Genomic DNA, 17,152 nt, shown 5'->3' with positions numbered 1-17,152 from the left:
TTTATATTAGACCTTTAATAACGTTTAAAAGATTTCTTCAAGACTAACTTGCCATGGATAAAATGCACTTTCCATGCACTCTTGCTGCTGCCTTTTTATCAATTTGTTCTGAGGATAGCAGGTGACAAGTACTAGTGAGTGCTACTTCTGCTCTGGTGAGTGCCCTGCTCCCCTTCTCCATTCAGCCCTCTCTTCTCCTCATCGAGTTGTGCCTTCACTGCCCACCTGTCATGCATTCTAATTTTGATGTAGATTTTGAAACAAAGGGCAGAGTACATGTGCAGTTACATAGTATAAATATACGTAAGCAGCAATAAATTCAACACAATAGCAGTACAGTATAAAATAATGTAATAAAACTTGATGCTTTTACTGATCTTGGCAAACCTTAACTACTTAATCATTTATTTAGTACATGTACCCCCAAACACTACCACCACAGTCCAAACATAATCTATTTGCCCTACTCCTGGCATAGACAACCCTTTTTAAAAAGTCCTTTGATACATGTTCATGATTCCAACCTGACCAGTTATGCTGTGTGAGACCCTTTTATACTACTTTATCCAGTCGTCTTAGAGCAGTGGTCTCAAAGTCACATTTTGGATTTGTAGGTACTTGGAGGGCCTCATAAAAAATAGTTAATGTCTTATTAAAGAAATGACAATTTTGCATGAAGTAAAACTCTTTATAGTTTATAAATATTTCCTTTTGGCTAAGTCTTAATAATAATGTAATTTATAGCTAAAGAGACATATGATCAAGAAACTGTTTTATTTTACTTTTGTGATTATGATAAACATACTGAGGGCCTCAAAATAGTGGCCCCCAGGCCGTGAGTTTGAGACCATTGTCTTAGAGCAGGGGTGTCCAATGTCGGTCCTCGAGGACCGCAATCCAGTCGGGTTTTCAGGATTTCCCCAATGAATATGCATGAGATCTATTTGCATGCACTGCTTTCATTGTATGCTAATAGATCTCATACATATTCATTGGGGAAATCCTGAAAACCCGACTGGATTGCGGCCCTCGAGGACCGACATTGGACACCCCTGTCTTAGAGGGACTGTTTCTTCTATCTAGATTCTGAAGGGTTATCTAGTGTCTGTAGGGCTTTGGGAACATTCTACAAAGGCTCAGTCTGCTTCTTGGCCTGAGGCCAGGTCAATTGCTCCAGAAGATATTTGCAAAGTGGCTTGCTGGTCCTCATCCATGCAGTTTTCTAAGTTGTATTTTCAAGTTAGAGGATTCCATTTTTGGGAAGGCAGTCCCTCAAGCAGTCTTATCTGTCTAATATGTTAAAGCTTTGGTATCTTCGATGTGTCTGAATTGGTCTAGCAGGATAAGGATTTAAAAATTTAAACTTAATCTTTCTTTGCTTGAATATTGCTAGACTAGTCCACGAAACTCCTGGAGAGTTTCCTTAATTGCAGGAAGGTATCAGAAATCCAGCCTTTTGTCCTACAGAGAAATTTAGATCTGGGGTTTGGGTTGTTTTTGATGTTTGCACTTTTAATTGTTAAGGTATTCATTCATTCAATCACGTACTTACTTACGTACATACTTACTTACATATGTACTTTTCTTATATAAACCTATTTTGTTAAGATATTCTCTTATATCAGCTTTATCAATATATTGGTAAGTTCCAGGGCTGTACAATAATTTATACCAATGTTGATTCTAGAAAAGCTGTGTTCTGATCTTATGAAAGGGTGTCTGGACTGGTCTAAAAGGATTTAAGGAAAGGAAATTAACAGATAAAACTACATTCTTTTAAGTGCCAGTTTGCCAGACTATTGAAACTGAATAAAATCTATATGGATGGTTTCCTTTTAGTCAGTCAGAATAGGAAATGGATTACACAGCATAGTTATACTGTTCTCTTCTAATTTTCCTTACAACAGTAGGGGAAAATATGTTCACAGCAAATCTTCCTTTTAAAGTAATTTATCTTTTATTCTAGATAAGTGATCGTGGTGGCGGTGTTCCTCTGAGAAAAATTGACAGACTGTTTAATTATATGTATTCAACTGCACCCCGACCTCATGTTGAGACCTCAAGAGCAGCACCCCTGGTCTGTTTAAAATCAGAAAAGTATTTTTATTGTAAAATGTCTAAATGTGTAGAAATTAACATTTTTCTTTTCCAGTATTGTGTGGTGTACTACATAAGTAGTGCTAGATCTCTAATATGTTGTTATCCATCAGTGCCCAGTCTTCACACCCTTTTGTATTTTCTAAATATTATGCTAAGATATCCAAGACAGTAGGTGAAGTGTGCCCCAGGTACCGAATGATTTGCTGTTGTACCATAAGGCTGCCCCTTCTTAATGATTGATCCTTTTTTGTAAATTGTTTGATATTAATCATTAATCAATTTTATTTTTAATCTTTAGTAATAGTGATTTTGTATTCTATTTAAATTTGTTTTGATGGTCAAATATTTTAATGAGATGGTTCACTTTGAACGCCTTGAAGCTAGTTGGTCTAGAAAATTTAAATAAAATTTTAAAAATGTCAGAATTTGTTTCACTTGCCTATACAACGTATGAAATTCTGCATACCAGCATGAAAGAACAATTATTAAAATTCTGAAAACATAAGAATAAGAAACCAAAAAGTCTTGATCTGCGTAACTCTTCACATCCTCTGTCAAAGCAAACACAAATGAGCTCTTTTTTCAATAAGAAGGCCCATAATATGTTAAATACAGCCGGCTTGTGTCCAGTTGCAGTAATTGAGGTGATCTGAATACTCTTGTATGACGGGAGCAGCTTGATTCATCTAAGTGAATTTGAAGCATGGAGATGCCAAGGGAACTACAGGAAAGTTATTCAAAGGTGTAGCATGGGGAAGGCTTTAATAATTGCTGTGTTTGAAATAAGATACCAGGGAAAATGTGGACTGTTCCACAGTTTCAATATTAATCCCCAAATATGGTATGTATGGAAGGGTTCAAAGAAGCCACATGACATTTTGTAAGGAAACATCTTGGGTTTTGCGGTCTGAGACCAAAATGGAACTTTTTGCTCTCAATACTGAGCAATGAGTTTAGCAAAGTGGTCTTCAATGCAAGGTCATGGGATATAGTGTATGTGTGTCTCTGCTGCTTCCACTCTTCATGGGTCCAGGGATTTCTACCTTACCTTCCCTCCCCCTCATTGGGTTCTGTAAATTTACGACACTTCATTGAAGATTAAGGCAGGCCAGCATTAGACAGCCCGGGAGCCTTCTCTCACCTTCTACAACAGCAAAGTCCTGTTGCCACGCAGGCAGGACTCGTGAAAGGAAGGCTTCAGGACTGCCTGCTGTCGGGCTGCATTAATCGCTGAAGAAGACTGGTGTTTACAGCACCAGGGATGAGATGGGAAAAACAGCCAGACAAGGGAAGATGCTTGCTCTGGGGAGAGGGGATAGTGGAGGGAGAAAGGGAGAGATGCTTGGGGAAGGGAGATAGAGGAGAAAGAGGGATGCTTGATCAGGGATGGGGGAGAGAGAGGAATGCTTGAGCAGGGAGGGAGGATAGGGGAGGAAGATGCTTGCTTTGGGAGGGAATAGTGGAGAGAGAGATAGATGTAAACTTATAAGCACAACTGTAAAAGACAGACAAAAGCTTTTAGCATTTTGATTGTTGATGATGGGCTATGCAGTTCATTAATTGGAATCAATACTTGCAAATATTTTGTAGTTTATTTTTGTCTGCTGTATTGCATGTTATGTGAAGATTTTTATTTTGGTACCGTGTTTAAATACTTTTTTTTTCTAAGATATATCAATGCATACTTTTGGTTTTATTACAAGTTGGGAATTGAGAGTGAGTCAGACATAAGAATAGTCTTACTGGGTAAGACCAATGGTTCATCTAGCCCAGTATCCTGTCTTCATGGAGGCTAATCCAAGTAGCAAGTACCTGGCAAAAAACCAAATAGTAGCAACATTCCATGCCACCGATCCAGGGCAAGCAGTGGCTTCCCCTGCGTCTGTCTCAACAGCAGACTATGGACTTTTCCTTATCCAAACCTTTTTTAAAACTAGCAACATTAACCTCTTACCACATCCTCTGACAAAATATTTCCTCCTATTGGTTTTAAAAGTATTATTCTGTAACTTCGAGTGTCCCCTAGTCTTTGTAAATCTTTATGAAAAGCCCTAACCTCTTTAGTCTTTCATCACACGAGAGGAGTTCCACCCCCTTTATCATCTTGGTCGCTCTTCTTTGAACCTTTTTTAGTGTGGCTATATCTTTTTTGAGATAAGGAGACCAGAACTGAATGGAAGGTTTCAGTGTATTGTCCACAATGACACCTAGATCTTTTTCTTGAGTGCTGACCCCCCTAGCATCCAGTAATTATGATTTGGATTATTCTTCTCGGTGTGCATCACTTTGCATTTGTCCACATTAAATTTTATCTGCCACTTAGACACCCAGTCTTCAATTTCCTAAGGTTTTCCTGCAGTTTTTTAGTCTGCTTGCGTTTTAACACTTATGAACCGTTTAGTGTCATCTGTGTCACCTCCTGAGGTGTGGAGGTATAACAGGGTGGGGAAGGTTTGATAAGAGAGTCAGTGGTGTAGTAAGCGTAGGAGGCAGCCGTGGCAATGGCACCTCCCACTCCATCCTCTCCATGCCCCCACTCCTTCCCGCCCCTAATTCTATACTTGCGCTCCCTGTACCTCTTTATCTTGGCCAGCGCAAGTGGCTTTTGCAAGCATGCGCCTCGTGCCAGCATTGGATTCCCTCTGACGTCACTTCCTGGCCCAGTGACCCGGAAGTCATTCAGATGGGAATCAGGATGGCGTGAGGGTGGCATATGGTGTGTCAGGGTGGGGCAGAGAGGTGCCTGCACCCCCACCGACTTGGCGTCATGAGCAGACCACACCCCCTTACTATGCCACTGTAGAGAGTTGTGGTGTAAGGCTTGGTATAAATGTGCTTTGAGAGAGATGTAAGCTAGTGAGGATGGATGTCGCTGACACACGTTGGTCATCAGTATTTCAATCACGTGTGAGAAAATACTTGGTGACTGTTCTTCAACTCATTTGGATCCAAAGTGGCCCCTGCTCAAAAATGAGCAAAGACCACTGATGTTGCATAAAACACAGTATATCACTAAGCTAGTAATGCATGGTGGAGGCAGCCTCCTGTTGTAGGGAATGCATTATAGCAGTGCTGACAGTGAAGCAAATGAAGGAGGGATAGTGTAAAGACACTTTCTTATCTAGTTACCAGACACTGTTAACTGGGTAAGTTCTGGTAAGTGGGATATTCAGCTTCACTAACTGTGTAGTAATACTGAAATCCATTCTGACTGGACAGTGCTGATGCAAGAGCAGAGCTGGAGTTGAGCTAGTTAGTAACCATATTCAGACTGCTTAACCAGATAGGACAGCAAAAAGGCTGTCCTAACTTTGCTGTTTGTTATCCAGATAAGGGATCTGAAAATGGCTGCTGAGAGAACACTTTGAGTTAGCATTTTAAAAAAATACACCAACAACCACAGACTGACTATCAGCCTCTTACCATTTAGTAGAATAGTGATCCTGAGCAAAAAGAAAGTGAATGCATTTGAGTGGCCCAAACAAAGTCCAGACTTGAATCCAGTAGACAGTCTGTGCCATGATCTGATCTCCAGTCAACTGGAAAGAATTTGACTAAGTCTGGCAAAAATGGCATCCTGTTGTGCAGAGCAGACAAATAATTATCCTAAATAATGAATGGCTATTACTGCTGCAAAAAGTGGCTTCTACCAAGTGCAAAGTGAAAGTACATGAAGACTTGTGCAATCAGGACTTTTTTGATTTTCTTATTCTCCAGTAAGACCATTATTCTTCAGTCGGGGATGTCTGCTGGTAACAGCTAAAAGGAGTGTTCAATGCAAAAACTATTAGCAATTGGTCCTCCTTATGAAATACAGTAAAACCTTGGTTTACGAGCATAATTTGTTCAGAAAACATGCTTGTAATCCAAAACACTTGTATATAAAAGTTAATTTTCCCATAAAAATAATGTAAACTCAGACGATTTGTTCTACAACCCCAAAACTTTAATACAAAATACTGTATGTACTTGTATTGCAAGACCTCACTCGTTTAGAACAGTCATTACACTCCTGCAGTGTCAGAGAGAGAACCATCGGCTCAGTTGTGATGTGTATATACTGTATGTACTTGTATTGCAAGACATTGCTTGTTTATCAAGTTAAAATTTAATAAAATGTTTTGCTTGTCTTGCAAAACACTTGCATACCAAGTTACACTTCTTCCTCTGTAGTTGCGGTTTCCGTATCTGTGGATTCGCTTATTCGTGATTTTTCAGCCGCTGACTCCGTCCCCCCAAAAATTACATCATCATTACTTTTTCCTTATACTGTACCGTACTAAACCGATAAAAAAGTTTATTGCTTACCATTAACTCTAAAAACTGCTGCTTATAAACTTTCTCCCACAAATTTGCTGCTTCCATGCTTCCCAATGTGTACTGTGAAAAACACTGCTTCCCAGCATCCATAGAGAGAAAGGCTTCTTCCCAGCATGCCTGCCCTGAAATTGCTGGTTGCTTGCCTGCCTACACAGAAATCGCTGTAGAAAAGTTATTCATGGTTCCAATAATAAAAATCAAAGGCTTTTTCTAAAAACCATGAATAACATCCACATCCACCGCAAATACGGAGAGAGAAGTGTACTTGCAAGCCAAGGTTTTACTGTATAGGCTCAGAATTTTAAATAGCTTTCAACTTGTCCTTAAAGATCATTTGTTTTCTTTCAGGCTCTGAGGCTATAAAAATAGAATGGAACGTTCAGCCTCTTTCCAGACAGTTTGTGTTATGTTTTTTTGTTGATGTTTCACCATCATTAAGATTACTATGAAAATCAAACTGTTTGAAAGGTAATTGTCCAAATGTGCTGTGTAGAAATAACTTTCTGAATATTTCTTCTGTTCATTCACACTGAAAGCACAGTTACTTACCGTAACAGGTGTTATCCAGGGACAGCAGGCAGATATTCTTGACTGATGGGTGACGGCACCGACGGAGCCCCGGTACGGACAATTTTAGAGTGATTGCACTCTAAGAACTTGGAAAGTTCTAGCAGGCCGCACCGCGCATGCGCGAGTGCCTTCCCGCCCGACAGAGGCGCGCGGTCCCCCGTTAGGATAAGCCAGCTAAGAAGCCAACCCGGGGAGGTGGGTGGGATGCAAGAATATCTGCTTGCTGTCCCTGGATAACACCTGTTACGGTAAGTAACTGTGCTTTATCCCAGGACAAGCAGGCAGCATATTCTTGACTGATGGGTGACCTCCAAGCTAACAAAAAGAGGGATGGAGGGAAGGTTGGCCATTAGGAAAACAAATTTTGCAAAACAGATTGGCCGAAGTGTCCATCCCGTCTGGAGAATGCATCCAGACAATAGTGAGATGTAAAAGTGTGAACTGAGGACTGCCATAGCTCTAACTCTATGGGCCGTGACAGAACCTTCCAGTGTCAGTCCGGACTGAGCATAACAAAAAGAAATGCACGCTGCAAGCCAATTTGACAACGTACATTTAGTAACAGAACGTCCTAATTTATTCGGATCAAAGGACAGAAAGAGTTGGGGAGATGATCTGTGGGGCTTAGTACGCTCTAAATAGTAAGCTAGAGCCCGCTTACAGTCCAAAGTATGCAGAGCCTGTTCTCCAGAATGCGAGTGAGGTTTCGGAAAGAAGACAGGCAGAACAATGGATTGGTTGAGATGGAATTCAGAGACAACCTTAGGGAGAAACTTTGGATGTGTACGCAGAACCACCTTGTCATGATGGAAGACTGTAAAAGGTGGATCCGCGACTAGTGCATGTAGCTCACTGACCCTCCTGGCAGAGGTAAGAGCAATAAGAAAAAGCACCTTCCAAGTGAGAAACTTGAAAGAAACAGTAGCCAAAGGTTCAAATGGAGGATTCATTAAGGCGGAAAGAACTACATTGAGGTCCCAGACAACAGGAGGGGCTTTAAGAGGTGGTTTCACATTGAAAAGACCCCGCATGAATCTGGACACCAAGGGATGAGCTGAGAGGAGTTTTCCATGGACTGTCTCATGAAAAGCAGCAATAGCACTGAAGTGGACTCTGATGGAAGTAGACTTGAGACCAGAGTCAGACAAAGAAAGAAGATAATCCAACAACGTCTCCACTGCGAGGGAAGTGGGATCAAAATGATGAAGAAGACACCAGGAAGAAAATCGTATCCACTTCTGAAGGTAACATTGCAGAGTGGCCGGTTTCCTGGATGCGTCCAGAATGGAGCGAACGGGCTGAGACAAAAGAGTATCAGTCGAAGTCAGCCCGAGAGATACCAAGCTGTCAGGTGCAGAGACTGGAGGTTGGGATGTAGAAGGGTCTCCTGATGTTGTGTAAGCAGCGAAGGAAACAGTGGAAGAAGAAAGGGTTCCCTGGAACTGAGTTGAAGTAGAAGGGAGAACCAATGTTGCCTGGGCCACCGTGGATCAATCAGAATCATGGTGGCTCGTTCCATCTTGAGCTTGAACAAGGTTCTTAACATGAGAGGCAGAGGAGGGAAAGCGTACAGGAACAGATTGGACCAATCGAGGAGAAATGCATCCGCTGTCAGACGGTGAGGAGAGTAGAGTCTGGAGCAGAACAGGGGCAGCTGGTGATTGTGAGGAGCTGCAAAGAGGTCTATCTGAGGAGTGCCCCACTGAGCGAAGATGGACTGCAGAGTTAAGGGATCGAGTGTCCACTCGTGAGGCTGGAGAATTCTGCTGAGCTTGTCCGCCAAGGAATTCTGTTCTCCCTGAATGTAGATAGCTTTCAGGAATAGATGGCGATCTGTGGCCCAAGCCCAAATCTTCTGGGCTTCTTGGCACAAGAGGCGAGAGCCTGTCCCACCCTGCTTGTTGATGTAGTACATCGCAACTTGATTGTCTGTGCACAACAGGAGGACTTGAGGGAAGAGAAGATGCTGGAAGGCCTTGAGGGCATAAAACATTGCTCTGAGTTCCAGGAAATTGATGTGATGCTTCATTTCCTGAGCTGTCCAAAGTCCTTGAGTTTGGAACTCGTTCAAATGAGCTCCCCAGGCATAAGGGGAGGTGTCGGTGGTGATGACAAGTTGATGGGGAGGTAGATGGAACAGAAGACCTCTGGAGAGATTTGAGGATATCAACCACCATTGTAGAGACTGACGAAGAGATGATGTTACAGATATGTGACGTGAGCAAGGATCCATTGCTTGGGACCACTGTGTAGCTAGGGTCCATTGAGGAGTGCGCAGGTGAAGACGTGCAAGTGGGGTGACATGAACTGTGGAGGCCATGTGACCCAAGAGTATCATCATTTGCTTGGCAGAGATGGAATGTTGTGGAAGCACCTGCTGACATAGAGATTGAAGCGTTTGAAGACGGACGGCAGGAACGCTCTCATGAGGACTGTGTCTAAGACTGCTCCAATGAATTGAAGTCTCTGAGTGGGGATGAGATGAGATTTGGGTAGATTGATCTCGAACCCCAGCAAACGTAGAAATAGGATGGTCTGGTTGGTGGCCTGGAGTACTGTCTGAGATGAATTGGCCTTTATCAACCAATCGTCCAGGTAAGGGAACACCTGAAGGTGGTGGGAACGCAGAAAAGCAGCCATCACAATCAGACATTTGGTAAACACTCGTGGAGAGGAGGCAAGACCGAAGGGTAGTACCTTGTACTGGTAATGACAACGATTGATCATGAAGCGTACGTACTGTCTGGAAGCCAGATTGATCGGTATGTGAGTGTATGCTTCTTTGAGATCGAGGAAACATAGCCAGTCACCTTGATTGAGAAGAGGGTAAAGAGTGGCCAAGGAGAGCATTCTGAATTTCTCTTTGACCAAGCATTTGTTGAGATCGCGAAGATCTAGAATGGGTCTGAGATCTCCTGTTTTTTTGGGGACTAGAAAATAACGGGAGTAGAATCCCTGCCCCTTTTGATCTAGAGGAACTTCCTCTATGGCGTTCAGAAGGAGGAGGGATTGAACCTCCTGAAGAAGGAGTGAAACCTGAGGAGTGTTCAAAGCAGACTCTCTTGGCAGATTTTGGGCAGGAATAGTCTGAAAGTTGAGAGAGTAGCCATGGCGGATGATGTTGAGGACCCACTGATCCGAGGTGTTGGTTTCCCAACGGCTTATGAAAAGAGTAAGGTGTCCTCCTATAGGCTGCGGAAGGTGGGCAGCAGGATGGAGACTGGCTATGTCCTGGAGAACCAAGTCAAAAGGGTTGAGTGGATTTTTGTGAAGGGGGAGGCTTCACCTGTTGTTGCTGCTGTGCAGGTCTAGCAGCTTGCCTCTGTTGTTGCCTCTGACGCCTGGGTTGTTGTGGGGCCTGTGGTAAAGGACGAGCCACAAATCTACGTTGATAGGCCGACTGCTGGCGAAAAGGCCTGGTAGGTGGGGGTCTTCTTTTTCGTTTTAAGGAGAGTGTCCCACCGAGTCTCATGAACTGAGAGCTTTTGGGTAGTGGAGTCCATAGATTCTCCAAACAGCTCATCCCCTAAGCAAGGTGCATTGGCCAGGCGATCTTGGTGATTGACATCGAGTTCTGAAACTCTAAGCCAGGCCAGTCGCCGCATGGCCACTGACATAGCCGTGGCCCTAGAGGTCAGCTCAAAGGTATCATAGATTGATCTGACCATGAACTTACGAAGTTGTAAGAGCGATGAAGAAGTTTGGCAAAAAAGTTGACAAAGTTTGAATGAGATGCTTAAGGTAGAATGAAAAATGGAAAGCATAGTTCCCAGATCTATTAGCTAGCATCGCATTCTGATACAACCGTTTGCCAAACTTATCCATGGCCTTACCTTCTCTGCCAGGAGGGACAGAGGCGTACACACTAGCCCCCGTGGATTTCTTTAAAGTAGATTCCACTAGTAAAGACTCATGGGGGAGTTGCGGTTTGTCAAAGCCAGGAATAGGTATGACCTTATATAAGGAGTCCAGTTTGCGGGGAGCTCCTGGAATGGTCAGAGGTGTCTCCAGATTTTTATAGAAAGTCTCTCGCAAAATATCATGGAGAGGTAATTTTAAGAATTCCCTTGGAGGCTGGTCGAAGTCCAGTGCATCGAGAAATGCCTTGGATTTTTTGGATTCAGCCTCCAAGGGAATAGAGAGAGAGTCGCACATCTCTTTGAGAAAAGAGGTGAAAGAAGTTGCATCAGGTTTGGAGGACGGATCTAAACCAGAAGGATCCTCGTCCCCTGACGAACACTCTCCCTCAGAGAGGAAAGGCTCCTCTGAATCACCCCACAGATCAGGGTCCCTCACTTGAAAGCTACGGTCCTGTGACTCCGGTGTGGAGGGTTCAAGGTGTCGAGTTTTGTGAGTCGACTTACCAGACCTCTGAGAAACGGTACCGGGAGATGTTATGGGATGTGCCGGTGCCGACGTTTGCACCGCCTGGTGCAAGGACCTCGGTTCCGGCGCTAAAATTGGCATGGACACCGAGGAAGCTGTATGTACCGGTACCGACAAAGTGGATACCGATAAAAGAGGCTGCTCCACTGTCGGTACCGGTAGCTCAGGCCGGACCGGGACTGGAAGGCTCGGTGTTAGAAGAGCAGGCAGGAGCTGTTGCAATTGCTCTTTGAGCTGTACTTGCAGGACGGCGGCAATTCGCTCGTCCAGCGAAGGCACCGGTACCGCTTTTTTCTTCTGCGGTACCTTTGGTGCTGCTCTACACTCCGAAGAGGAACCCGAGGTCGAAGGGCTAACCTCAATCGGAGCGGAGCGCTTCCGCGGGCGCCTCGAGGTCGGCAGGATTGGGCTCGCTGCCACTGAGACCGGAGGACACTCCAGCGGGGAAGGCTTCTTAGCCGGCTTACCTGAGGGATGCGACGCCCTCGCGGTGTCGAAGAGGTAGGTGCCGACTGCGTTGGGGCCGAAGTCGGGGTCGGTGCCGCCGAATCCGACATCTCGGTACCAAACAACAACCGCTGTTGAATCTGGCGGTTTTTTAGAGTTCTCTTTTTCAGAGTGGCACAGCGGGTGCAGGTGGACGCTCGATGGTCAGGACCGAGGCACTGTAGGCACCAGTTGTGCGGGTCAGTAAGAGAAATGGGCCTCGAGCACCGCTGGCACTTCTTAAAACCGGGTTGGCGGGGCATGAACGTAAAAACGGCTTCTGCCAAATCGAAGGCCGAGGCCTCGATGGTGGCAGCAGGCCCCGCCGGGGCGAACCCGAAAAAATGAGAAAAAAGAAAGGAAAATTCTTTCCCTTTTTTTTTTTTAAAAAGAAATAAGAAGAAAAGGAATAAAATACCGAAAAGGTTTACGCGAGCGGGAAGGCGTTTGAGAAAAAATTTCAACAGCCTTTGAAAGTGCGTCTTCTTAGCTCCGCAGAAACTGGGGACCACGCGCCTCTGTCGGGCGGGAAGGCACTCGCGCGTGCGCGGTGCGGCCTGCTAGAACTTTCCAAGTTCTTAGAGTGCAATCACTCTAAAATTGTCCGTACCGGGGCTCCGTAGGTGCCATCACCCATCAGTCAAGAATATCTGCCTGCTTGTCCTGGGATAAAGCATATTATGTTGATCAGTAAAACAAAACTCTCGCTTTAATGCATTTGGAATTGTTTTGTTTAGGCAGTAGGATGTTAAGTGTTCTAGGGTGTGAAAACCTTTTCAAGGAATTGTGTGTATTGGTTATTGTTGGTCACATTCTATAAAGCATATTTATGTTCTTTAGGGACACTTTCATAATTGATTTCATTTCCATATCCAACCAAAATTGTGTGTGAATAATTTGTGATTTATTTTCAATGTACATATTTTCTCATAGCAATCAAAAAATTCTGTGGCTTTCATAGGGGTAAAAATGTATGCATAAAATGGTCTGATAATGTGTACTTTTCTATTACCAATAGAGTGCACACATTGTTCTATCTGCTGGGAAAATTATGCACACTATCTGACTGCTATTCTTTCAGTTGCTCAGGAAAAGAATATCTTGGGGCTGAATGTGTGTGTAGGTTAAGGCTGTCAACTGGATCCAGATTTGCAGGACAGGGTTGATCCAGTCCTGCGTCTACTGCAGTGCATGCTGGGACTTTAGTCTTGTCACCATTGCATTCCCTAAGAGAAGCAAGGCTAAGACCCAGAATGCACTTGGGTAAACCCAGGACTGGATCAGTCCTGTCCTGCAAATTTAAATCAGGTTGACAGCCTTACTGTGTGTCTTTACCCAGTTTTTTTGGCAGGATCTTGTAGCAGAACTTGTTTAATAAATAAAATATATTATCTTTCTGTAACAGGCAGGATTTGGTTATGGCTTGCCTATTTCTCGTTTGTATGCACAGTACTTTCAAGGAGACCTGAAACTATATTCTTTGGAGGGTTACGGGACAGATGCTGCAATCTACATAAAGGTACATTGTCTACTATAAACAGTTTAAAGTGTACTTGCATTTTGGTTAATAAACATAAAGTTGATTATTTTTTTCTTTCAGGCGTTATCAACAGATTCAATAGAAAGGCTTCCTGTCTACAACAAATCAGCTTGGAGACATTATAAATCAAGCCATGAAGCAGATGACTGGTGTGTACCGAGTAGTGAGCCAAAAGACATGACCACTTACCGCAGTGTTTAGCTGTGCTAGGAGGAATTTTTAGGCACAGCATGCAGGTTGTAGATATCTGCTTTTCAATGAACTCTATACAGTTTGACTTGAAATATTTGTGATGGTGAGAGTTTGCTGTATTTTTTCAGTATAATACAATCAGTGTTCCGTACTTACTTTTCACAGCTGCTTTCATTTTATACTGTGTATATGAACTCCTGCATTGTGAACACAATGTATTACATATTTACTTAGCGATAAGACATATTAATATACTTTTTTCTTTAAATACTGTGAAAGGTAACATTGTAAGAGTGAAATGAGAAAATTCCACTTCTTCAGTGTTTTATTTTAGGAATAACTTAAATGACAGTGGATTTTGTTTTTATTAGGGAAGTGTTCTTCCTTTTCCATTAGCTTAAACTTCCTTGAAATATTCCATGTACATTTAAGCAAATGCCAGCCTTCTTTTGCAAGTTCTACTTCAAACTTGGACATTGAAAATAGACATCTTACAATCTGAATAAAAAATAGCTATGGCGTATCGAAGAATATCAGATTACGGCTTAGCTTTTACATTTCATACAAACTTAAGCTTCTAGTTGTAGCAAGTTTCTAAGTTGAAAACACCCTTTTGTATTTTATTTATTCCTCATTAAAAATTATTAGTTTCTCAAATGTTAAATTAGGAAATCATTATGAATGTTTCACTGAATCCTGCTTGTAGAAGAAATGGTAATTCCTAATAGCTTCTTGCAGCTTTAGGAATCCTAGGGGTCCCTCTAACTAAAGTGTAGCAAGTTTTTGCACTTACCATGCTTACAAATATTAATACAGGGTAAGTGCAAAGGCTGTATAGTAACTGTTGGAATGCCTAGCACATCCTCTGAGGTTATTGCACTGAAACGTTCTTTACCACACATTAAGACTGTTTGCAGCTAGCAGGAGTGCGCTTACTGCCATCTGCCTCTTGATGAAGCATTAAGTGCATCTATGCTAACTGCAGTGTGCAGTCCTTGCTTATTCTGTGTCTCCCAACACAGCATACAGTTAAATGAATTAATAATGCATGCTGTTTAAATGTGATTTACTAAACGTACTTTAGTAAAAGGCTCTCTTAGTGGGTATATCACAAACAGCACATTTGTCACATATGGTGTTGGAGCAGGAAATGGTCACTGCCAAAAAAGGCAGTCATTTCGTTTATATGTAAGCTCTAGTAAGCCACAGTTGTCCATACCTGCAAATCTCCTCTTATATAGAAACTGACCTCAAATTGGCTACTGTCATTACCAGAGTTCTGATATTATAAGCTATGGCATGGCCCTTAATGTCAGATCTGCTTGGGCAAAAGTAAAGAAAATGGAATCTACTGGTCAATTAGTGTGTACATTTGCCAATGCCAGCCCTCATCCCATTTGGGTCCAAAAAAAAAAAAAAGCATGCTGGACTTTCTGTGGTCTTTGGTATACTGTATGTAAAAGGCCAAGGCTCTCTTGCAAGCCAATGTGTGCCATGCACTATTCACCTTTGTGGGCATGAGCACTAGCAAAAATATTGGTAAGTCAATAGACTGAGATGGAGCTCTGATGCTACCTTTGCATGGAACTTTGAATGAGTGCACAGTACTACTCTAAAATATATAAATTGGATCAGTTACTATGGCCTGAAGTCCATTTTTGCTGAGAACTGAAGCTGCTAACAAAAACAAAGTTTGACAGGAAGCTTCATTAAAAGTATCTCAAGTCAGTGTATACAGTTGTGCCAATTGCACTAAAGTGTACCCTACTGGAGTTGATGTTTAAACCTGACTCTAAAGATGTAGAAGATATTCAGGCAGTTTGTGTGGGACAGGAAAAGGGTGCTAGGGCCTTTTCCTTCACACCAGAAGGCAAAACCTTTCCACTTAAAGCTGTATGACCTAATGGAAACTTTCCTAGTACTACTGGTATTTATCATTGCTATAGCACTGAAAAGCAATGCAGCGCTGTACAATCAACATACTATCTAATTGGACAGACAGGACTTTTAGGGGTTGGGGAGTTTCTTGTAAAGAGAATGATAGGACATATAGGTAATTTTATGGTGAGTGAAAGTTAGGAGAAGAAGGCAGCATCAAAAGTAGGCTTTTAGTTTGGATTTGAATACTGCCAGAAACGGTGACTTATGCAATGACTTGGGCAATTTGTTCCATGCATAAAGCACAGGAAGATAGAAGGGATGGAGTCTGGAGGTGGAAGTGTAGAAAAAGGGTACGGATAACAGGGACTTGCCTGCTGAACAGAGTTCATGGGATGGGGGAAGGGAGCATAGAAGGGGAGAGAAGTGCTGATAGATATTGGGGGGCTGTACTTGTAGGCCAGTAAGAGGAGTTTGAACTGTATTCAGAAATCGATGGGGAGCCAGTGAAGTGACTTGAGGAGAGGGGTAATGTGAGTGTGGTGGCACTCATGGAATATTAGTTTTGCAGCAGAATTTTACATGAAGGGGAGAAAGATGGTGGAGCGCAAGTTGCAGTGGTCAGCGAGAAGAGAGTATGGAGAAGGGTTTTGGTAGAGTGTTCAGAAAGGAGAGGTTGGATTTTGGTAATATTATAGAAGAAAAAATGACAAGACTTTTTAGCAGTTTGTTAGATCTGAGCGGAGGAGAGAGAGGAGTCAGATAACCCCAAAGTTGTGAGCCAACAAGACAGGGAGGAGAGAGTGTTGGCCACAGAGATAGAGAATGGGTGGAGGGGGAAGTGGGTTTAGGTGAGAAGATAAGGAGCTCAGTCTTAACCATATAACATTCAGGCGGCACTTTCGGAGAGGCAGGCTGACTTGGGCCTGGATTCCTGTAAAGATTTGATGTGGAGAAGTAGATCTGCATAGGGATCATACTGAAAACCATGGAAGGAGATCAGTGAACCGAGGGAGTAGATATATATGGAGAAAAGGAGAGGTCCCAAGACAGAGCCCTCAGGTACACCAATTGACAGCAGGAGGATCCCCCACTGGAAGAGAGGATGAAAAACAGAACCCTGGAATCCCAGTGAGGCCAGCGTATCATGGAGTATGTAGTGATCAACAGTACTGAAGGCAACAGGTAGATAGATTGGGAAGGATGAGGATAGAATAGAGACCATTTGATCTGGCCAGAAACAGGTCACTAGAGACTTTAGCAAGGGCAGTTTCTGCAGAATGGAGTGGGTGAAAGCCCAATTGACATGAGTCAAGAATAGCTTGAGATGAAAGGAAGTCAAAGTAGTAGCCTGGATAAGAAGGGGAGGGTGATAGTTGGAGGGGCATATGGGGACCTAGCGAGTTTTTTTGAGGAGAGGTGTAGCTATGGCATGTTTGAAGAAATTAGGAACAACTGCAGTGGCGTAATAGGTTAAGGATGTGACAGTGGAAGAGAGTGCTAAGATGGTGGGAAAGAAGCGGATCCGAGGAGCAGGCAGTGTGTTTGGAGGAAGAGAGATGTGTGGTTTCTTCTTCACTGATTTCAGAAAAGGAAGAACAGGTGGCAGGGGTTGAAGGGAGATTGACCAAAAAAATAAAACCCAACCCGTGACACTGGTAAATCCAAACTGTGTGGGTA

At 43.1% G+C, this 17,152-nt stretch overlaps 1 protein-coding gene across 2 annotated transcripts in view; it reads left to right on the top strand.

Annotated features, from left to right (window-relative positions):
- Window positions 1–14,272, top strand: part of PDK1 (pyruvate dehydrogenase kinase 1) — a 52,480-nt gene extending 38,208 nt beyond the window's left edge. For both annotated transcript variants that reach the window (XM_033947004.1, XM_033947003.1), the window contains 3 exons: window positions 1,967–2,077; window positions 13,268–13,381; window positions 13,463–14,272. In XM_033947004.1, coding sequence (XP_033802895.1) covers window positions 1,967–2,077; window positions 13,268–13,381; window positions 13,463–13,603 — 366 coding nt within the window. In that variant the 3' untranslated portion in view covers window positions 13,604–14,272. The remainder of the gene's footprint in view (window positions 1–1,966; window positions 2,078–13,267; window positions 13,382–13,462) is intronic.
- Window positions 14,273–17,152: the final 2,880 nt, after the last annotated feature.

Source organism: Geotrypetes seraphini, chromosome 5 (assembly GCF_902459505.1).
Source record: "Geotrypetes seraphini chromosome 5, aGeoSer1.1, whole genome shotgun sequence".
Classification (NCBI taxonomy): Eukaryota; Metazoa; Chordata; class Amphibia; order Gymnophiona; family Dermophiidae; genus Geotrypetes; species Geotrypetes seraphini.
Note: the sequence above shows the minus strand (reverse complement) of the source record. Positions and strands in the feature narration are given on the sequence as shown.